General features: G+C 38.8%; 1 protein-coding gene across 23 annotated transcripts in view; it reads left to right on the top strand.

Moving 5' to 3' along the window:
* The window catches only part of SGIP1 (SH3GL interacting endocytic adaptor 1), a 205,230-nt gene that overhangs the window by 143,854 nt on the left and 43,176 nt on the right, over positions 1 to 18,200 (top strand). For 11 of the 23 annotated variants that reach the window (XM_047872939.1, XM_047872936.1, XM_047872935.1 and 8 more), the window contains 4 exons: positions 5,360 to 5,487; positions 6,461 to 6,587; positions 11,856 to 11,921; positions 12,841 to 12,900. In XM_047872939.1, the coding sequence (XP_047728895.1) occupies positions 5,360 to 5,487; positions 6,461 to 6,587; positions 11,856 to 11,921; positions 12,841 to 12,900 (381 nt within the window). The remainder of the gene's footprint in view (positions 1 to 5,359; positions 5,488 to 6,460; positions 6,588 to 11,855; positions 11,922 to 12,840; positions 12,901 to 18,200) is intronic. The other 12 variants (XM_047872952.1, XM_047872954.1, XM_047872956.1 and 9 more) reach the window with 2 other exon arrangements.

Here is an 18,200-nt window from a genome sequence, read left to right as displayed (position 1 = left end):
AGATCTAGTAAGAGACAGGAAGGAGAGGCATTTGTCTCTATTCTAAAAATCAGTAGTCACTGCTGCCTCTTTTAATGGAGTAGTTCAGTGCTTGCTTTATGTGTGAAAATTCCTGTGCTTTAAGCATCCAAGCTGATCAAGGAGAGGGCTGGAGATTCACCTGTACCACACACAGGTGGTACAGGTTTTATATCGATGTTTTGTATCATTACGTGTGCCCATGTGCCTTCCTCCAATAAAAAAGGAAAACGATCTGGCACACAAACAAGTTGCAGGAACATTATGTTAAAACAAAATCAGCAGAGTTTTATTTACTATAGGACTTCTGATAGCCTTTATTTTGCCAATAATGACAGCTATAGTTTCTTCTCCTGGGTATCATCTTAATGCTTTATGCACATCATTTCATCCATACAACCCCATGTGATAAATGCTCTTATTTCCCCTATTTTACAGATGGGAAAACTGAGGCTCAGAGATGTCAAGTAGTTGTCCCAGGTTTACACAGCTACAGGTGATAGACTTGGGATATTCAGTCATGCTCAGGTCTGTCTGATTCTGAACCTGTGTTCTTAATCACTGTGCTCTCCGGGCACTCTTTTAGGGTTTAGTTACAAAATATCCCAAACTTACTTGACCACTGACACCCACCTATACTGCACTGTGTCATCAACAAGATTACCAAAAGTTTTCTTCCAAAACCCACTTCTCTGTTCTCCCCTCTACATTTCTAGATTGTTAGAGTACCCACTTCCATCCTCTGATGCTTTTTTAGACCATTTTTGGGATATAAGCCTCCTTGCTTATCTGTAAAGGTAATAAAGAGACCCTAGGTAAAGCCTTCAGTTCAGATTTCAAACCCAAAGAAGCTGGCTGCCTAATGTCAAAGAGGGGTGTGTTTCCAGGGTCTTCTATGGTACTCTGTTTCCAGGGTGAGGCTCTCAGTCTTCTGAAAAGACTTCTAGAGGAATAACCCCCTCATTCCAGTGGTAGGCCACTGTAGTGTCCTCAGGATGGTCATGTTTAGTTGGGGAAAGGGAGGTCAAGGCAGTTTTGTTGTTCATCCGCTTCTTCCATCCCCTTCCACAAGACTCTGGAAGATGTTTAATTGAATTGACCACTGACCTAATGACTGCAGAAGGGAGCCTTAGATTTCTTTCTGAAATCTTTGAGAATTTGGTTGTCATCTTTATGTTTAGCTGCCATACCCTTATTTGAAATTATTTTCAGGTGTTACCAGTAAAGACTATTGATTCTTTTTTTAAATGTTTATTCATTTATTTTGAGACAGAGAGAGAGAGAGAGAGAGAGAGAGAGCCCATGGCAGGGGAGAGGGGGAGAGAATCCCAAGCAGGCTCTGTGCTGTTAATGTAGAGCCCGACATGAGGCTCAGATTCACAAACCATGAGTTCATGACCTGAGCCAAAATCAAGAGTCAGACCCTTAACCGACTGAGCCACCCAGGTGCCCCAAAGACTATTGATTCTTAATGATTGAACTGGAAAAAAACTATACTTTGCTGGTATTAAAAGATTGAATTTTTAAGTGGAAGATTGAACTCGATCAATGAAGCTCATGAATAAATAAAACTTTGCACCATTATCTCCATAATTAATTCCTAGTTTATTTGCCATGTAATGTTTTATTGATGGAATATACACAGACTAGCAGAAATGTAATTTTACGACGAACACAATGAGAGATGAACACAATGAGAGAGGGACACATGTTTTAAAGATTAGCAATGCTTCTCAAGACCTCCTTTTTATAATTCTTAGCCTGATGAGACTAGCTTTTCTTGTATGTCTCAAACTATATTTAACTGGGTGTCATTATGCTCACTTTTGAAATTTTATTCACTTGGTCACTGACCAAGTTAGACAGTACTCACAGCCTTGTCAATCAGTTGCTTTACCTGATGTTGAAAAACTGTTCGAAGTTAAGAATTTGCTTTAAGAAGTCCAATTTCCTTATGGCAAAGTTATAAATACCTAGTTTGGCCAGAACTTTGCTTTATTGGAATGGAGATGATGATTCTCTTGGCAAAGGCCATTTCTGGTTTCTTGTGGGTTATATGCCAGGAGATAGGAGGGAGAAAGAGTTTTACTGGCCTGCAGCAAGTTTAAAGACTAGGGAAAGAGAGATGTTAGTAAAGATAGAATGTTCAGTGCAACATTCTCCAACTTGAGAAACAAAGACAATATTAAAAGATGTTACACACACACACACACATACACACACATAAACAAATGAGTGTGAGCTACCTGAGGTTGAATTGAACAAATATATTTCCTAACTACAAGTCTTTTTAGAGTGGCAGAGTCTAAATAGGGAAGCCGCTAGCCAACAAAGAGAGATGAAAGTTGAATCAATAGTTATGTGGTTTCCAAGGGGCTACCAAAGACACTATGCTAGAACTTCAAGTTGAAGCAGCAATGGATTCAGAGCAAGTCATTGGTTGCTAACTTTTTTGAACTCACAAAACTCAAATAACATACACGTGATTTTTAAAGTTAAACTTAAAATCGTGATACCCAGTTTTTTCCAGTGCTACTGTTGGGAATGAATAACTGCTTGAAGAATGAATGAAAATATAATTCCAGATCATAGGATAAGGATAGAGATGTACAGCCTTCTACATTCTTAGAATACGAACAGTTGTGCAACCTCACAAAAGCATGGGAAACCTTAGTTCACTTATGAAATACCCCTCAAGTGCTGAATACCCTGTGCTGAACCTCAGGGTTCTGTCCAGAGGATTTTGCTTCATAAACACTGCCTCAGTGTCTATCCAACTGCATAACAAGCCAATCAAGTCAATTCAGTTAGGAAAAAATGAAAGGAAAAGGAGACCAGTCAACTACTAGCCACTTTTTTCTTGGCTTTTAGTTGTATCTGTATGATCTAGTCCCATTTATTTGTGTAGCATTTTACAGTTTACTAAACACTTACATGCGTTTTCCATTTTGTTTGTTACAATTACCTCGTAAGGTAGAGGCATATAATTTTTTTTAAATAGGAAGCTGAGGGTCAGAGAAGTTAATATCCCACAGCTGATAAGAGGCAGACAGGGGTCAGAACTCGGAGCAACTGAGTTTGTCCAGTTGTTTTTTTTTTTTTTCATTATTCCACACTGCCTTGATGACAGCACCCATATTACTTTCCCAAGCAGTAGTGATAGTGGTTTTTAAAACTTTCCCTCCTGGAACATGTAGAAGAAGGATAAGCAGCTGACTTTTTCCTGAGCTGGATTCAGAAGACTATTACTTGGAAACAGAATAGATAAACCATGGATAGATATTTTCAACCATTCCTATGGCATGGCTTTCCAGTGAAACAGAACCTAGAAAAAGCCCCATGAAACTTCCTCACAAAGACTTTGTTGTTTAATGGTTTACTTTTCATCTCTTTGCTGTCACTTCTGTTTCCTGAAAACATCCTGGGTGTGAATCTATTAAGTTAATAGAAAAGTTTGCAGTGGAACCTGTCAGAGCACATCTTATTTTTTTTATTCAAAAACAGATTAGCCAAAGACTAAAAATATTTATGTTGAGAGAGATGTGTGCAATCTGTCGATGCAAACATAAGAGCGGGCTTTATGCAAAATATGGGATTCCACAATCCACCTCAAGCTACAAGACATTGCATTTAAGAGCTTGGGCTTTGGAGTTAAGTGGACCATCTGAGCTGTGTGACTGAGCAAGTTACTGAATATCTCTGAGCTTTAGCTCTGATTAGGATAACTACAATACCTTCCTGCAAAACTTAGTATGGGGATAAGACAATGCATGTAAAGTATCTAGCATAGATCTTGGCCTCATAAAATAAGAAGTAAGAATACAGTAAAAAGTGGTAAAGGTGGAGAGTCAGTAGAAGTAGGCATAGAGGTGGCAATAATTTTAGTAGGGTTTCACACTAAGAATAAGAATGTTATAAAATAGAAAGAAACACAACACACTCTGCTGTTCAGTGTCAAAGTTCTCTGACAATCTCAAAATCTGTAGATGGAGATCAGCATCTTGCTGATCTAGGATTCTCCAGAGAGCATCGTTTTGTGGCATGTAGGACGGGAGGACAGGAGTAAGCAGCTATTTTCCTTTTTAAAAAAATGTTTACTTATTTTTGAGAGAGAGAGAGTGTGTGTGTGTGTGTGAGCAGAGGAGGAGCAGAGAGAGATGGAGACACAGAATTGGAAGCAGGCTTCAGCCTCCGAGCTGTCAGCGCAGAGCACGACGTGGGGCTCGAACTCACAAAATCATGATCTGAGCCGGTCTGATGCTTAACTGATTGAGCCACCCAGGCACCCCTGTGCGGTTATTTTCCCGAGGCAGGGTTTCTTAGAAGTTTATTGGAACCAGCTGATATCTGTGCTTGCAACCAAAGTGACAACCCTCTAGAGTAGTTGGAACTTTTCTGAACAAGAACTATTTGGAATATTGATCTGAATTTCTTAAGGTGTTTAGCCAAATAGTCTATCCACATATCCCAGACATCTGGCTAAAGATAGACAGAGCCCTGAATCTAGAGACCCTACCGGTGTGCTGATTAGTGTGCATGCCTCTGTGTGTCTTCTGCATTTCTCCTGCTTGTCATTGACAGCCAGAAAAGTAAATCCAAGAGGCCCTTTTAAAAATCACCACAAAAATCATCACGGGCAAACTCTACGTAGAACAGATTCCAAAATAGCCTCCTTCAAAAAACGCAATCCTCTAAATTCAATGTGTTTCTGTTATTAAGATGCTAAATGCAACATACTTGTGCCACATCTCATTTACTTTCTTCTATGCTGTCCTTTGCTCGCCATCAAGGGTTTACTTACATTTATTAAAGCTCACACTCATATTTTGATGCACAGTAAAAAGGAGAATTCTCTTATACATGTTTTTAAAAAATATATATGCATATATATATAATGTAGAAAAATCGTTCACCTTCCTTCAAGGTCTAACCTCCATTTTCACCTTGGACATAAATCCTGAATATGCAAAAACAAGAGAATTTATTCTAAGTTCAGTGTGCATGTGGTCAAAATAAAAGGTACTCACCACCCAGCTAAAAGGGTCTTAAAGCATATTTTCCATCACAGAGAGTAATAAAAGGATTTACCTTTCACTGGGTGTCACATGACAACAAAAGGCAATAAGCTTCAGCTTCTACCATCAATTATAGTTCTGAGTGATTTTTTTTTCTTTGTTAAAAAAAAAACACCACTAGATGCTAGAGTGTTGGGTGTACTAACTGGTAAGGTGAAGAAAAGTATCTGGGACTGGCATTGTGGGGATGGGGAAGGGGAGTCACATGATGACAGCTCTTGGCCATGTGTGTTTCCAGCCATTTGTAATACCCGCTTGTCTTTCAGGTGCATCATCCCCTGCTCGACCAGCCACTCCCTTGGTTCCTTGCAGTAGCACCACCCCTCCACCGCCTCCTCCCCGGCCTCCATCTCGGCCAAAGCTACCTCCAGGAAAACCTGGAGTTGGAGATGTGGTATGTTCCCTTCTGCCCTGGCTTGCTCAGAGACTCAGGGTGAGAATGACAAACAGAAGCCAAAATACCTTAACACAGGCCATCTCAACGGCCGCAGATCACTGGTACAAATGGCCCTGACAGATGGCGTCTGAAAGGCAGTCACTGTAGGATGGGTGTACATTTCAACCCTCCCCAAATCACTACCATCTTTCACGTCAAGGTCTAACACGGTAGGAATTGGAAGCTGGGGCTGTCAGTTCTTCTACAGTGGGTTTGATGCAAATTAAGATAGGAATGCTCAATTGTGCTAAATCCTTTGAAAAGGGAGGTGTTTCTTTTCACCCTACTTATCTGTTTTCAGAAGACTCTAAAAGAGGGTAGGTAGGTCGTGGTTTCCATCCCTAGACTAAGAGAACTTATTCGTGTTAGGCACACCATGTGAATACATAGGAGGGCGGTAGCCTGATAAATTTGTTCCAGGTGTTTCTTGCATTGTGTTTTAAGGCTGAAGAGGTAGAAAACATTCTGTGTGAATGATTAAGAGATTTCTGGAAGAGGTCAATTTCTTTGATATCCACACACACAGGAGTCACAAACTGGTGATGTCCACAATATTTGGTTTAGCTAGCATAGTTTAGTACATTGTATGTAAATATCCTTAAATGGGTATAAGCTCTCACATGAGGTTACCTGCTTAGTCCCTGAGGGCATGTATGTTCACAGTCCTGAAACATCACTGACCACATCACAGTTTGCAGCTTCTCTAAGCCTGATATACCTGCTGAGTGTAGCACACCATGTCTCATGGTTCCTCCAGCTCCATCCATAAGCTCTTGTATGGATATAATCAATTTCAAGACAAAAATGGTGTCACCTGTACTCTTGTAAGAACCTGAGTTGTCGTATCTGGTGCCGGGAGATGTCAAAAACATGGAACAAAAGTGCTACCACCTGTGTATCTAATTTTCCATCTCTTTTCTTTTTCCTGCAGCCCAGACCTTTTAGCCCTCCCATACATTCTTCCAGTCCTCCTCCGATAGCACCCCTTGCCCGAGCTGAAAGTACTTCTTCAATATCGTCCACCAATTCCCTGAGTGCAGCCACCACTCCCACAGTTGGTAAAAATTATCTCCTCTCTTTTAATCCGTTTGTTGTTTTGACTGGCTCTTTTTTATGATCTGAAAACCTCAAGGCCCTATATTTCTGGTTGAAATTATTTTGCTCTGTGTTCCGCTACTATCAGCTGACTCTTCTTTTAAAAGCACCTTCTCAGCAAAGGAGGCAAAATGCTTTAAGCAGATAAACAAATAAAAGAACATTAACACCTATATTTTGCAGGAATTCTCTTATGCTATTCCATACAGAGTTATTCATAAAAATAAAGAAGAAATCGTCAAATAAGGTCCTGTAATTGATATATTATTTCTTATAATGAAAACATTCTCCTTTGAGGAGGAATATTTAAGTGCCAATCGTGTACCACATCAGAAATCACAAAAATATAGATCTTCTATTTTCTTGAAACTTTCATTTCTTGATCATTTTTGGTTGTCCTTTTGTTGACAGATGGTTTAAGTGTTGGCATTGTGGGACTTGAACAGACTTTTTGACATTTTTTTCTAGTGCTTTTCAGTGATGTGTGGTCAATTTTCCCCGAGAAATAAGTCATTGCTGGCATTTTCAGTAAATGCCTTTGTGCCTCTTTCCTTATGGTGTGATGAAAGTCAAGAGTTGAGAATGGCTTCTCAGCTGGATGGTTTTCCCAGGTTTAAATGCCTCATTTTGCCTGGAGCATCTTCCCTCATCCCAATGCTGATCTCTTTCTATACCTCATTACCCATCTTCCATAAGCTGCTGCTGTCTCATGTTCGCATGGTGTCTCGACCTGGGGCTCTCCCGTTCCATTTTTTCCCATTGTCTTCCTTTATTGTCTGAACTCCCCTCCAAGCCTTCCATATCATAAACCAGCCAGCCCATCCTGCATTGCTTGGGAGAATCATTAATCCAAAGCTAAATGAATTCCTGCTATTATTTACCAAAGAGGAACACACTACAGAGCTGCCCATGTGAGAAGTAGTTGAATCAAAGCCTGAAGCTCTTCTGGAGAACCTGTTTTCGCAGGGTGAGCCTCATAGGGTCTCCAAAGAGAATTTCAACTGTATCATTTGTTCTATATTTTCAATCGTGCCACCCCAAAAGAAGCCTTCAAATTTGGTAAAAATATAGCCAGCTATCCAATTTTGTAAGATTCATTAATAGACCGATATTTAACATTATTTACATAGCCTAGTCTATTCTTTCTCTGCATCATCAAATGAGCTAATTTGGGGCTTCCTATTTTAAGATGCCCAGTAGGTCAGTTCTCTCTAGGGCTTTTGTTTGTTTTTTCTGTAATGTCTCAATCTTATTTTTTTTTAACGTTTATTTACTTATTTTGAGAGAGAGAGAGAGAGAGCATGAGCACTAGAGAGGGAAGGGCAGAGAGAGAGAGAGAGAGAGAGAGAGAGAGAGAGAGAATCCCAAGCAGGCTCCACCCTGTCAGTGAGGAGCCTGACATGGGTCTCAGTCTCACAAACCCTGAGATCATGACCTGAGCAGAAATCAAGAGCCCAACGTTTAATCGACTGAGCCACCCAGGCACACCCCGTGTTTTTGAACACTCTCTAATATTCTTGATTGCTACAGCCATTTCACCACTCCTCTGGTTTTTGTTTTTGTTTTTGTTTTATTTGGGACGTTGTTTTGGTTTTTTCTCAAGATCATTTCTTCCACCTACCCCATGTAATTTTCCTGGTTGGTCAGAGAAGAAAGTAAGAAGAAGAAACTGTCACTCAGAAAGCTGACCTGAAGTGACCTCAGATGGCTGATTAACATACTCTTTAAACTCACTGAGATTCATAGAGAAAATTACACACAGAGAATTTGAACTGTGCCCATGTTTTACACCATGTGTTTTTATACACCCTGCTGTGGAAATCTCAAATCCTGGCCAGTGACTTTGATTCTTAGCACATCTAGTATGCATTCTTTCAAGATGAATGACACAGGGGTTAAAAAAAAAAAATTAAGCCACCTGAGAGGATACTCATATTGCTTCATTGCTGAGGAGCATTCTGACTTAATTCATTTGGTTCTGTTAATTTTATTTGGTTTTCGTCTTCCTCACTCTCCTATTCTTTACTTCCTGTTGCTGTGGGTCACCTGACAGCCACTTCTCTCTGAAGTAAATACGTTGTCAAATGACTAACCGACAGCTTCTGTGTATTGCTGTTTATCTCTTTCTGGAGAGAATGTGCTTTGGTCGTTCAGCACAAAAGGGCCGACTATTCATGACTGACTTGGAATGTCAACTTTAGGTAGTCAAATGGCATTGGGGGGAATAAAGAATTTCAGCAGCAAATTTTTGAGATTGGTGGCTCAACATTTCCCTCCTACCACATAATACTTTTTTGACATTTCCTATGACATTTGAGCCCAAACTGGGGCAAGTGTGGTGGAAACTTTGTGCATATTTATTTGTAGTTGCTTATGGCAAAGTTTAACGTAATTCAAGGACTAAATTTTTAAGACCAACCTAATTTTCCCACACAATTCCTGTACAAATGCAGCCCCCAAAGACTTTAGACATAAAATCTTTCATGAAAGCTGTGATTACAAAGTTGTAAATCTGATGCCACACCTGAAAATAGGACTTTGTGTGCACTGCCACACTCAAATAACGAAGAACCCCTCTGGAACTGTATATCACTGACTTTAAGACACTTTCTATCAGAAGATGCACTGTTATTTTATATATGACTAAAAAGGAAGGGAAAACTGTCAAGTGAGCTAAGATGCAATGCCTTCTTACCACGTTAATTTTAAGACCCATCCCAATTTCAGAAATGTTAAAATGTGAAAAGTGCACATATCAGAATCAATGAAATATATAAGAAACCCCTTTTGCACAAGGAAAACTCATACCCCTTCACTATTTGAGTTTGGGGAAAAATCCTGCTAATATTATGGGAATAGGGAAAATGTTTAAAATTGTTCTAAGAAACAAACTCCTAGACATTTAAAGATAAACAGAGCTATCTCTAATTTAAATATCCATTTTTATTACTTTTTTCTTTTTTCTATGGGTGATAAGGGTTTGTTTGTTTGTTTGTTTGTTTGTTTATATGTTTGCGAAATATTTCTTTGGTACCCCAGTACAATAAGACTACCATAAAGACAATTTTTTCATTGTTAAATTCACTCTTAATTATATTCCTTCGCTGTTAATTATGCATTTTCAATTGCATCTCTAACCCCACCTCCCACATCTGAATGAATGAAAAGTAACCATTTACAGGCACCAAAGGAAGTATCAGGTAGATTTTGATATCTCATTTGGTGAAGAACTTTGAGCAAAAGTGATTTGTATTCAGTACTGAAATATTAGTCATAGTATCTAAATCATACAGTATTTCCTGTAAGCCTTTGTCTCCAAGCTGGGTGGCAATTCTGAATTGGATAAACATTCTTCTAAAAATGCTTGTATTGCACAGAAAATCCTTTGGAGATGGATATTCCCGATCTCAATTAAAAATTTCCACATTTAATTTTAGTCTTTTTTTTTCTTTCTACTATTTGTTTTGGAAAAACCTATACATCTGGCTTCCCCATCCCAGATCAATTTGAGGCAATTTCCATGGCTAGTTCTTAAGGAAATTTTTCCTTCTATACTTCACTTGAAGTATTTAAGGCAAGCACAGAACTATCCAATAACCCATCTTTTAAGCTCCCCAATTTAGTTATGAAGTTTTCTTGTAAGCCCTCAATGTCCAACCGCCATAAAAAAAAAATTGTGAGCGTGTTATTCAACACTGTTTCGTAACTTCAGCTGAAAAAACAAATGGCAGTATTTGAGGCTCCTCATTTTGGTGTTTGCAGTGGTGTTTTTTGGTTTTTTGTTTGTTTGCTTGTTTGTTTGTTTTAGTGTGTGAAGTTTGCCTTCTATTTTTTTTTAAGTTTTTTATTTTAATTCTAGTCTAGTTAACATACAGTGTTACATTAGTGGCAGGTGTATAATATACTGATTCAACAATTCTATACATTACTCCGTGCTCATCATGATGCAGGCTCCTCATTTTGAGGAGATTGTAAATACGAAATTAGTTCTTCAAAAGAAAGCAATATCCTCCATCATTTCGCACTAACAGGTATGAAAGAGTATTGTAACGTTCAGTTACTGCCAGCGTAACTGTTTTGCTTCCTAGTTTCTGGACAGATTATGGAGGGTCCTTCTTAGTGCCAGTTCCATTTGTCCTGTTCCTCTCCTCCTCTCCTACAGATGTTACAGACATTGCACTAACTTGTTCTACCCACCAAGGAAGCCACCTCTATAATTAAAAACTGATTGGCAGGTGATATCCTAGAACCTTAAAAAATGCCAAAGAAGTATTTTCCCCACTTTACTTCCTAAGTCTGGAAGGCAAGCCAGTAGAATATTTTTCCAAGAAACATTGTTTATAGACCTTATCTTCCCTACATTATAGGGGGGATTCTCCCTTATTGGTCTTTGTACAGATTTTATTCAATTTTTATTGAAATTGTAATAATACTCTTAAGAACTATGGAACTGAGTTCTTTTTTTGATCACATAGCATAGAACTCCAATTACCTACATTTGTTACTTGGGGAGAAAGGAGATTATGTGCAAAGATCTGGAACGATTTGGGGTTCTGAGCAACTGTTGTGATCAATTCACAAAGACATTTGGCCATAACTGGATACCATAGCCAAAGACGGAATTACAGTAATGTTGTCCAAAATTAACAGGCCATAACTACTAAAGACAGGTGCAAGGCAAACTGAATTTGGATACCAATGAGTTTGAAATGGGATATTTCATTCAGCAACCTCAGATTTATAATGTTGCCTTTTTTATGGTCTCATTGAAAGCTTACTCTTTCCCACTGGGGCAGGGGGAAGGCATATCCCGAGTGATCTTGTTGAGCTGTCCGCACTCTGCCAAGCGGTTCTGTTGATGGACATATGTCTGGCCACTTGAGAACTGTGCCTGAGTGAAATACACTTACACGAGTCAATTATTAATGATAGTGCCTTTAACAACTCCCTGAAAAGGTGGGGACGTGATTTCTTCCACAGAGCTGACTTCAGCCAAACTCACAGATGCTGAAATCTGGCATTTTCAAAATTTTAATTTTTTCTCATAGAGCCATCATGAAATAAACACATCACCTTTTTATACCCTATCATTATCCCAGTATATTAGGTTTTGTTTCCTTTTTCCATTAATATCATTCTTGTTTCAATCCGTGAAGTGTACTGCTTGATTTCATTTGGGATTTTTATTTGTGTTTTTGTTTTCCATTCCTTTATATTTCTTTGGTTCGTAGTGTCAGAAGATGATGTTTTTTATGACAAACTGCCCTCGTTTGAAAGGCGCTGTGAAACGCTGGCAGGTATGGTGCTAGCCAAGTGATCTCTAGATATCTAGACTTTAAAAATCCAAGCCATTATACCATCTGACTGCTATAAACTTCATGGACATGCTACTCACCTCATGAGTGTCTGGTGCCTCTCAGATGCACCCTATTTATTGTTCATCATGGAAATCATGCCACCGAAATTTTTTTTTGAGTGAACATATTAAAAAGCAGCAGGTTGCATGACAGTTTCTCAAAAGGTTTGAAAAAGGTGAGATGCTATTGCTTTGTGAATTTACAAAGGAAGGAATAATTTAACTGCTCAGAATTACATGTCCAGTGACTGCTTTTTAATTTAAAATATAATAGAGCACCGTTAGTAATCCTGTTTTCTCTTTGGTACATAGGTAAAGGGTGTTTTGTGTCTGGATGCCTAAGGTGATTCCAGGGGAGGGGACGGAAGATATGTGACTTCTTCCATGAACTTTAAATTGATATGCAATGCTGTTGTCATTTAAAACCTAAGCTAAGTTTGATATAACCCATAACTCCGAGTTTATCTTTTTGCAAATATAGAAGGGGATGACATTGAAGATGAAATGGATACAGCAATTGCTGAATGACAGTTTGCCCAAACTAGTGCAGTTAAAATATGCTGACGCCCCTGCATGGCCAGGAAGACTTCTGCTCCATGCGCTCAAGCACCAAGTATCAAGCTACCAACAACACATGCCCATCCCTTTAGGCCTCCATAGCTTTGCTTTTGCTTTCTGTTTCCTGAACTAAAAACAAAACGAAACATAGATTGCCAGCCTTCCCTTTTTCCTGCACGCTAATGGCATGCAGTGCCTCTGCCCTCCCCCATAGTGAGATTAATGACCTGTAACTCATACTGTGTCCTTCTCTCTCCCTCTCCTTAACCTTTCCCATCCCGCTTCAACTCCTGGCCATACAGAGAATGAACAGCCTTCCCTCGTTTGGTTTGACAGAGGAAAGTTTTATTTGACTTTTGAAGGTAAGTAGTACATAGCATACCAGATTCTAATTTATACCCCTCATCCTTTTTTCCCACCTGCATTTCCAAATCCCAGTTCTCTTCAAAAGACCTGGTCCCACTTTCTGTGTACAAATGCTATGGCTACTTGGAAACTATTAAACACTAAAGAAAATACAACATGAATTTGGTTTGTATGGGATCTTCCATTTTTCATACTAAAAAAAAAACACATTAAAAAAAACAAGCTGATTTGCAGTTAATATTGGTTACTTGTGTTAAATTAAAAAACAAAACAAAACAAAACAAAAAACAACACCTTTTTTGGACAAGGAACTTAACTCTGTCAACCAGGGCCCTTTCCTTACTCTTTTGCAAATGCAATACAACAAATGTAAGGATATTTTGGGTTGGAACTGGCTTTTAATTTTGTTTTGGACAATTCACGTTTCTGATGCAATATCCATTAATGTAAAACATAAGTACGTATACATGTTCTTATGACAAGGAATGCTGCACGGGAGATCAGAAAAATGAGGAAAAGAACAAAAAGGGGTGTCTTTGTAAGTTCTGTTTGCATCTTCTGAAATTGCACCGGACATGGCTGCAGTAAGGTGGATAACTGTCACTGGACCCGCCATTTTAGAAGTTTAAGGAGAATATATATAAATATAATGTCAGATATTTAACCTCCGTGTTGGATACTTTTATATTCTGAATTAAGGATGAGCAATCTTCTGTTTTATATTTAAATTCTGAATCATTTTAACAGGCCAAGCATTTGATAAAAAGTCCTACTTAAGCTAATTGTGGGGAAAGTTTAAGTAATTTAATTTGTGGGCCCTCTTACCCATAAATATTTATCACTTAAACCCCTACTTTCTACCATTTGATTGATTGATTGATTGATTGATTGCAAAAGGTGATTTTATTAAAGCACAGGGACAGGACCTGTGGCCGGAAAGAGCTGTACTGGGGCTGTGATGAGTGAGTTAAGGGAGGTAAAGACAAAATGGAGGCTTCCCAAAGGACTTTCATATGCTAAAGAGGACTCAGAAGATACCAGAGGCCTAGCTATTGTCAAGCAAAGGTTGTTTTCGGGGATGATTCATGTTTCCCACATGATGTCAGAAGCCTTCATCTCCGCAGGTATTACTTTTGTAATAATGCAAAATCCACAACTTAGGACCTTCTAAACTTTCTCTTTGGGTTAGATGGAACTAAAACGTGCCCAGGTGTCTTTTTACTGATCAGCACATCTCAAAAGGAAAAGCTACAGTTGAATAAATTGGTAATCCCAAAGTACAGCAAATACCTGCATATGTAAAAGGCCTATCTCTGGTTCAGTTTGGCCACAGCAGAAACTGTAGTTTACCCTGTTTTAACCAAGAAACTAAACAATACACTACTGCCTACCCTCAAGTATTTGGGGCTCAGTAAAAAACAATGTGGACGGTGTTTGTTGTTTCTATTTATTTTGGTTTTAAAGTATCTATTGGCTCATTTGTTTGTGTTTAAGTTTGGGTTTCTTTAAATAGAAAGAGAAAGAGACTTCTTTGGAGATACCCATCTAAAGACAATTTTAGGCTGTTGGTTTCTTTTTAAAATATGTATTATCAAATAAATATAAGTATTAATAACTGTGTAGAATAACATAATGTGAACTACATCTTTTTTCCATTTCAGGAAAATATAATAATAATATGTAGTATAAGATAAAATATAATATTAGGTATCTAAAGTTGGTAACATTGCCATTCTAATTAGTAAGATCTGAATTTCTTAAGCATCTTAATTTGGACCAAGAGAGTCATGCAAGAAGTTTTTTTTTTTCTTAAACGTTTATTCATTTTTCAGAGACAAAGGGAGAACAGCATGATTGGGGGGACAGAAAGAGTGGGAGATAATCCAAAGCAGGCTCCAGACTCTGTGTGTCAGCACAGAGCCTGATGCAGGGTTTGAACCCATGAACAGTGAGCTCATGACCTGAATCAAAGTCAGACACTTAACCAACTGAGCCACAAGGAGTTTAAATAGAAATAAATCAGAATCTCTAGTGCTGTGTTACCTTCATGCTGGGCTTTGCTCAAGTCAAGGAAGTATAGAAAAGGCTTCCCAAGGGACTATAGGAGCAGCCTTATCACAAATATATGTCCCTGCTTATCTCATTAAGAAATGTTTATGCAGACAAAGTACATTAAAATGAACTTCGGGACTTAGGAGAAACTAAACATGACACTTGACCACCTGAGCAAGAATGGCCATGTCTTAAGAATGGAAAAGGTTTGTTTTCACCATTCATGCATAGTAGTCTCAGGTATTTTTAGCTAGTGCAACGTGGAAGGATTTTTTTAATTTTCCACTGTGATGATAAATAACACAGAAATGATGACATGTTAAATTGCATTGAGAATAGTGCCCCTACCCCAACGGACTGTCATTCAACATGTTTTATTGAGTAGCACTTCTAGCATATTCTTCTAGGGCACCCTGATTTTTACCCATATTTGTTTATTCATATTATCATTTTCTTCAATTCTTCATTCAGGGAATACAGAAGAAGAAAAAAGATTCCCAGCTCAAAATATCCATCTGTTCTAAATAGCTTTCAAATTATTATTTATTGGCATCTAAATAGTGTTCAAAACCTTAGCTGGTCTCATTCATTAATTTGTTCTTATAGTGCTCTAGGCATTGTACTTAGTAAGTGTTTGAGCCACTGACCAACCAACCAACTAATGAGCATTGGCTTATGAATTTATTTGGAGGTAAACATGCTATGCTTCATACTTCCAAATTTGATTTAACAAGAAATATAGAAAAGTGTTAAAACAATGGTTCTAACTCACGAGAGTTCCAAAGCTTTTCTTAGTGTTTCACTTTTACAAACAATTTCACTAAAATCTTAACCTATTAAAGTTGGGCTTTAAAAAAAAAAAGTAAAGTGTACAAAAGGTAGTGACTTTTTAAATTAATTCATCCAAGAGTATATCCTATTGAAGTTTTCAAGTATTCTTCTGAGACGGAAGGAAGGGAAAGATATTTCCATGACAAGTAGAAGATGTGACTATTAGGTATTTGAACAATTCTGTAGAGCATTTTAACATCAAGATGTTTCCAGAAATGTGCTGTCCCTTTCCTTGATTAGCTTACTTAACTACAAAATCATCTTGTATCTGGTCATGAAAAAAAAAGAAACAAGAAAAACCCTTGCAACCATTCTCAAGTGTCCTTGTGTCTGAATATCATCTCCATCCTCTGTGCATGGAGGCTCTTGCACACTCATCTCTAGAAAGTTCTGTGCTCCCATTATTGCTCTTACCCCTATCACGCCTTCGGGAATGTCACATCCTTAGCAACACCCTCCTCTACATTCGCAGGCTGTCTGCCAACTTCGCCCACCTGTTTCCTTAACTGAATCCCAGCTCTCTCCAGGGACCATCACTTCTGTAGCACTCTTCACAGAAAGTGCTCCAGTCTTCTGTGGGCCATATGTCATGGGACTAGAGGCGGTGTTTCAATTCTCCCAATACCTTCTTGCCACTTCCAGAGCCACCTGATAATTCTACCTCCTACTGCTCCTTACTGCTGTCCACTAGCTGCAGAATATTCCTTAACTGCAGGCTTAGAGATGCTGGAGCTCCTTTTCACCCTCTTCTTCACCTTGCTCACTAACTTTATCCTGTGACAAAGATTGATGTGTGTGACCCATCCAAGACCTTGGCTTTAGGGTCTCTTTGACTTCTGCAGCTCCAACAGACTTTCTCTTCACACCACTCAGTAATCCACACCTCTGGCTACATCTTGTCAATGGTCCCCACTGGCAAGTATCACGTTGTATACCTCATAATTACCAACAGTTAGTCACCCTTTCTGTACACCAAGTGCTGCATTGAGGCAGTGATTTTTTTTTCATTTGACAAATATGTATCGAGTAGTGCTATGTGCTAGTACTGTGTAAGCACTCCCCAGTAGGAAGCAAAACAGAAAAATATCCCTGTCACCATGAAGCTTACATTCTGATGTGGACAGTCCAAAATAAAAAGATAAACAAGGAAAATATGCACCACGGAGATGTTAGTAAGTTCTACAGAGAAAAATAAAATAGGGGAACCTGAAGTAATAAAAGTAATGAGTAATAATAAATAATATCTCAGTGCTCACCATGTGCAAAGTATGTCCCACTATTATGTGACTTCATCTGTACCCTTCACTGATGAAGAAATTAAGATTCAGAGAATATAAATAACTTTCACAGGATCACTCAGCCAGAAAGAGGCACAGTAGGAATTTAAACCCAGGTGGCCTAGCTGGAGACCTAAGATGATGCTCTGCACACATGACTTCATTCAGTCTTATAAACAACAGTCTCTTGAGGTCAGTGGTTCTGGTGGGTTTCCCCAAATCTCCTAACCTTCCAGCTCTCCAGTCTCCTGATTATACCTTATCTTTGACTTCACTGAGACTCCTGGTCTCGTGTCCACCCCATTCATAGTGCACTAGCACTAGCCTACATTCGAGTTCTTTTCTAGACCCCATGGAGGAAAAATAAGTTTCTGGAATGGTTCCAATAATCCAACAGCAGCTACCCCTGCCTCTTTGGAATTATGTTGTCTATGTGAAAAGAATAAACTTTTGGACATTTTAAACTTCTGACTTCCTTCAGTAGGGTCTTAAATATCCCTACTTGATCATTGCTATGATGCAGTCATAGAGATGGACCACTCAACTTTCCTTACCCTGACATAGGTAAGGAAATAACATCCTGCAAGAAGCAAACATGCCACATGTTTCACGTGTGGCCGGAAGGATATTAATTTATTCATCTGAGAGTCATTAGGGAAAGAAAAATTGGAAGGTGTGACCAGTTTTCTGGGAAGCAACTGTTTTGCTAAATTTACAATATTCGCCAAGTGGGAAGTGGCCACTAATTGTCCCTACCTCAGTGTAGGCCCTTTTCAGTCAACAACGTGGTGAAGTTATTGAGCACCCAACTCTGCAAACCACAGTGTTAAGTACAGTGTTAAGTACAACCAGGTTAAGAGAAAATACATAGAGGGGCGCTTGGTGGCTCAGTCGGTTAAGCATCCGACTTCGGCTCAGGTCATGATCTCGTGGTCCGTGGGTTCGAGCCGGGAGTCGGGCTCTGTGCTGACAGCTCAGAGCCTGGAGCCTGTTTCAGATTCTGTGTCTCCCTCTTTCTCTGACCCTTCCTTGTTCATGCTTTCTCTCTGTCTGTCTCAAAAATAAATAAATGTTAAAAAAAATGTTTTTTTAAAAGAGAAAATACATAGAAACATGAGAAGCAGTGATGCAAGACC

The sequence above is a fragment of the Prionailurus viverrinus genome, chromosome C1 (assembly GCF_022837055.1).
Source record: "Prionailurus viverrinus isolate Anna chromosome C1, UM_Priviv_1.0, whole genome shotgun sequence".
NCBI lineage: Eukaryota > Metazoa > Chordata > Mammalia > Carnivora > Felidae > Prionailurus > Prionailurus viverrinus.
Note: the sequence above shows the minus strand (reverse complement) of the source record. Positions and strands in the feature narration are given on the sequence as shown.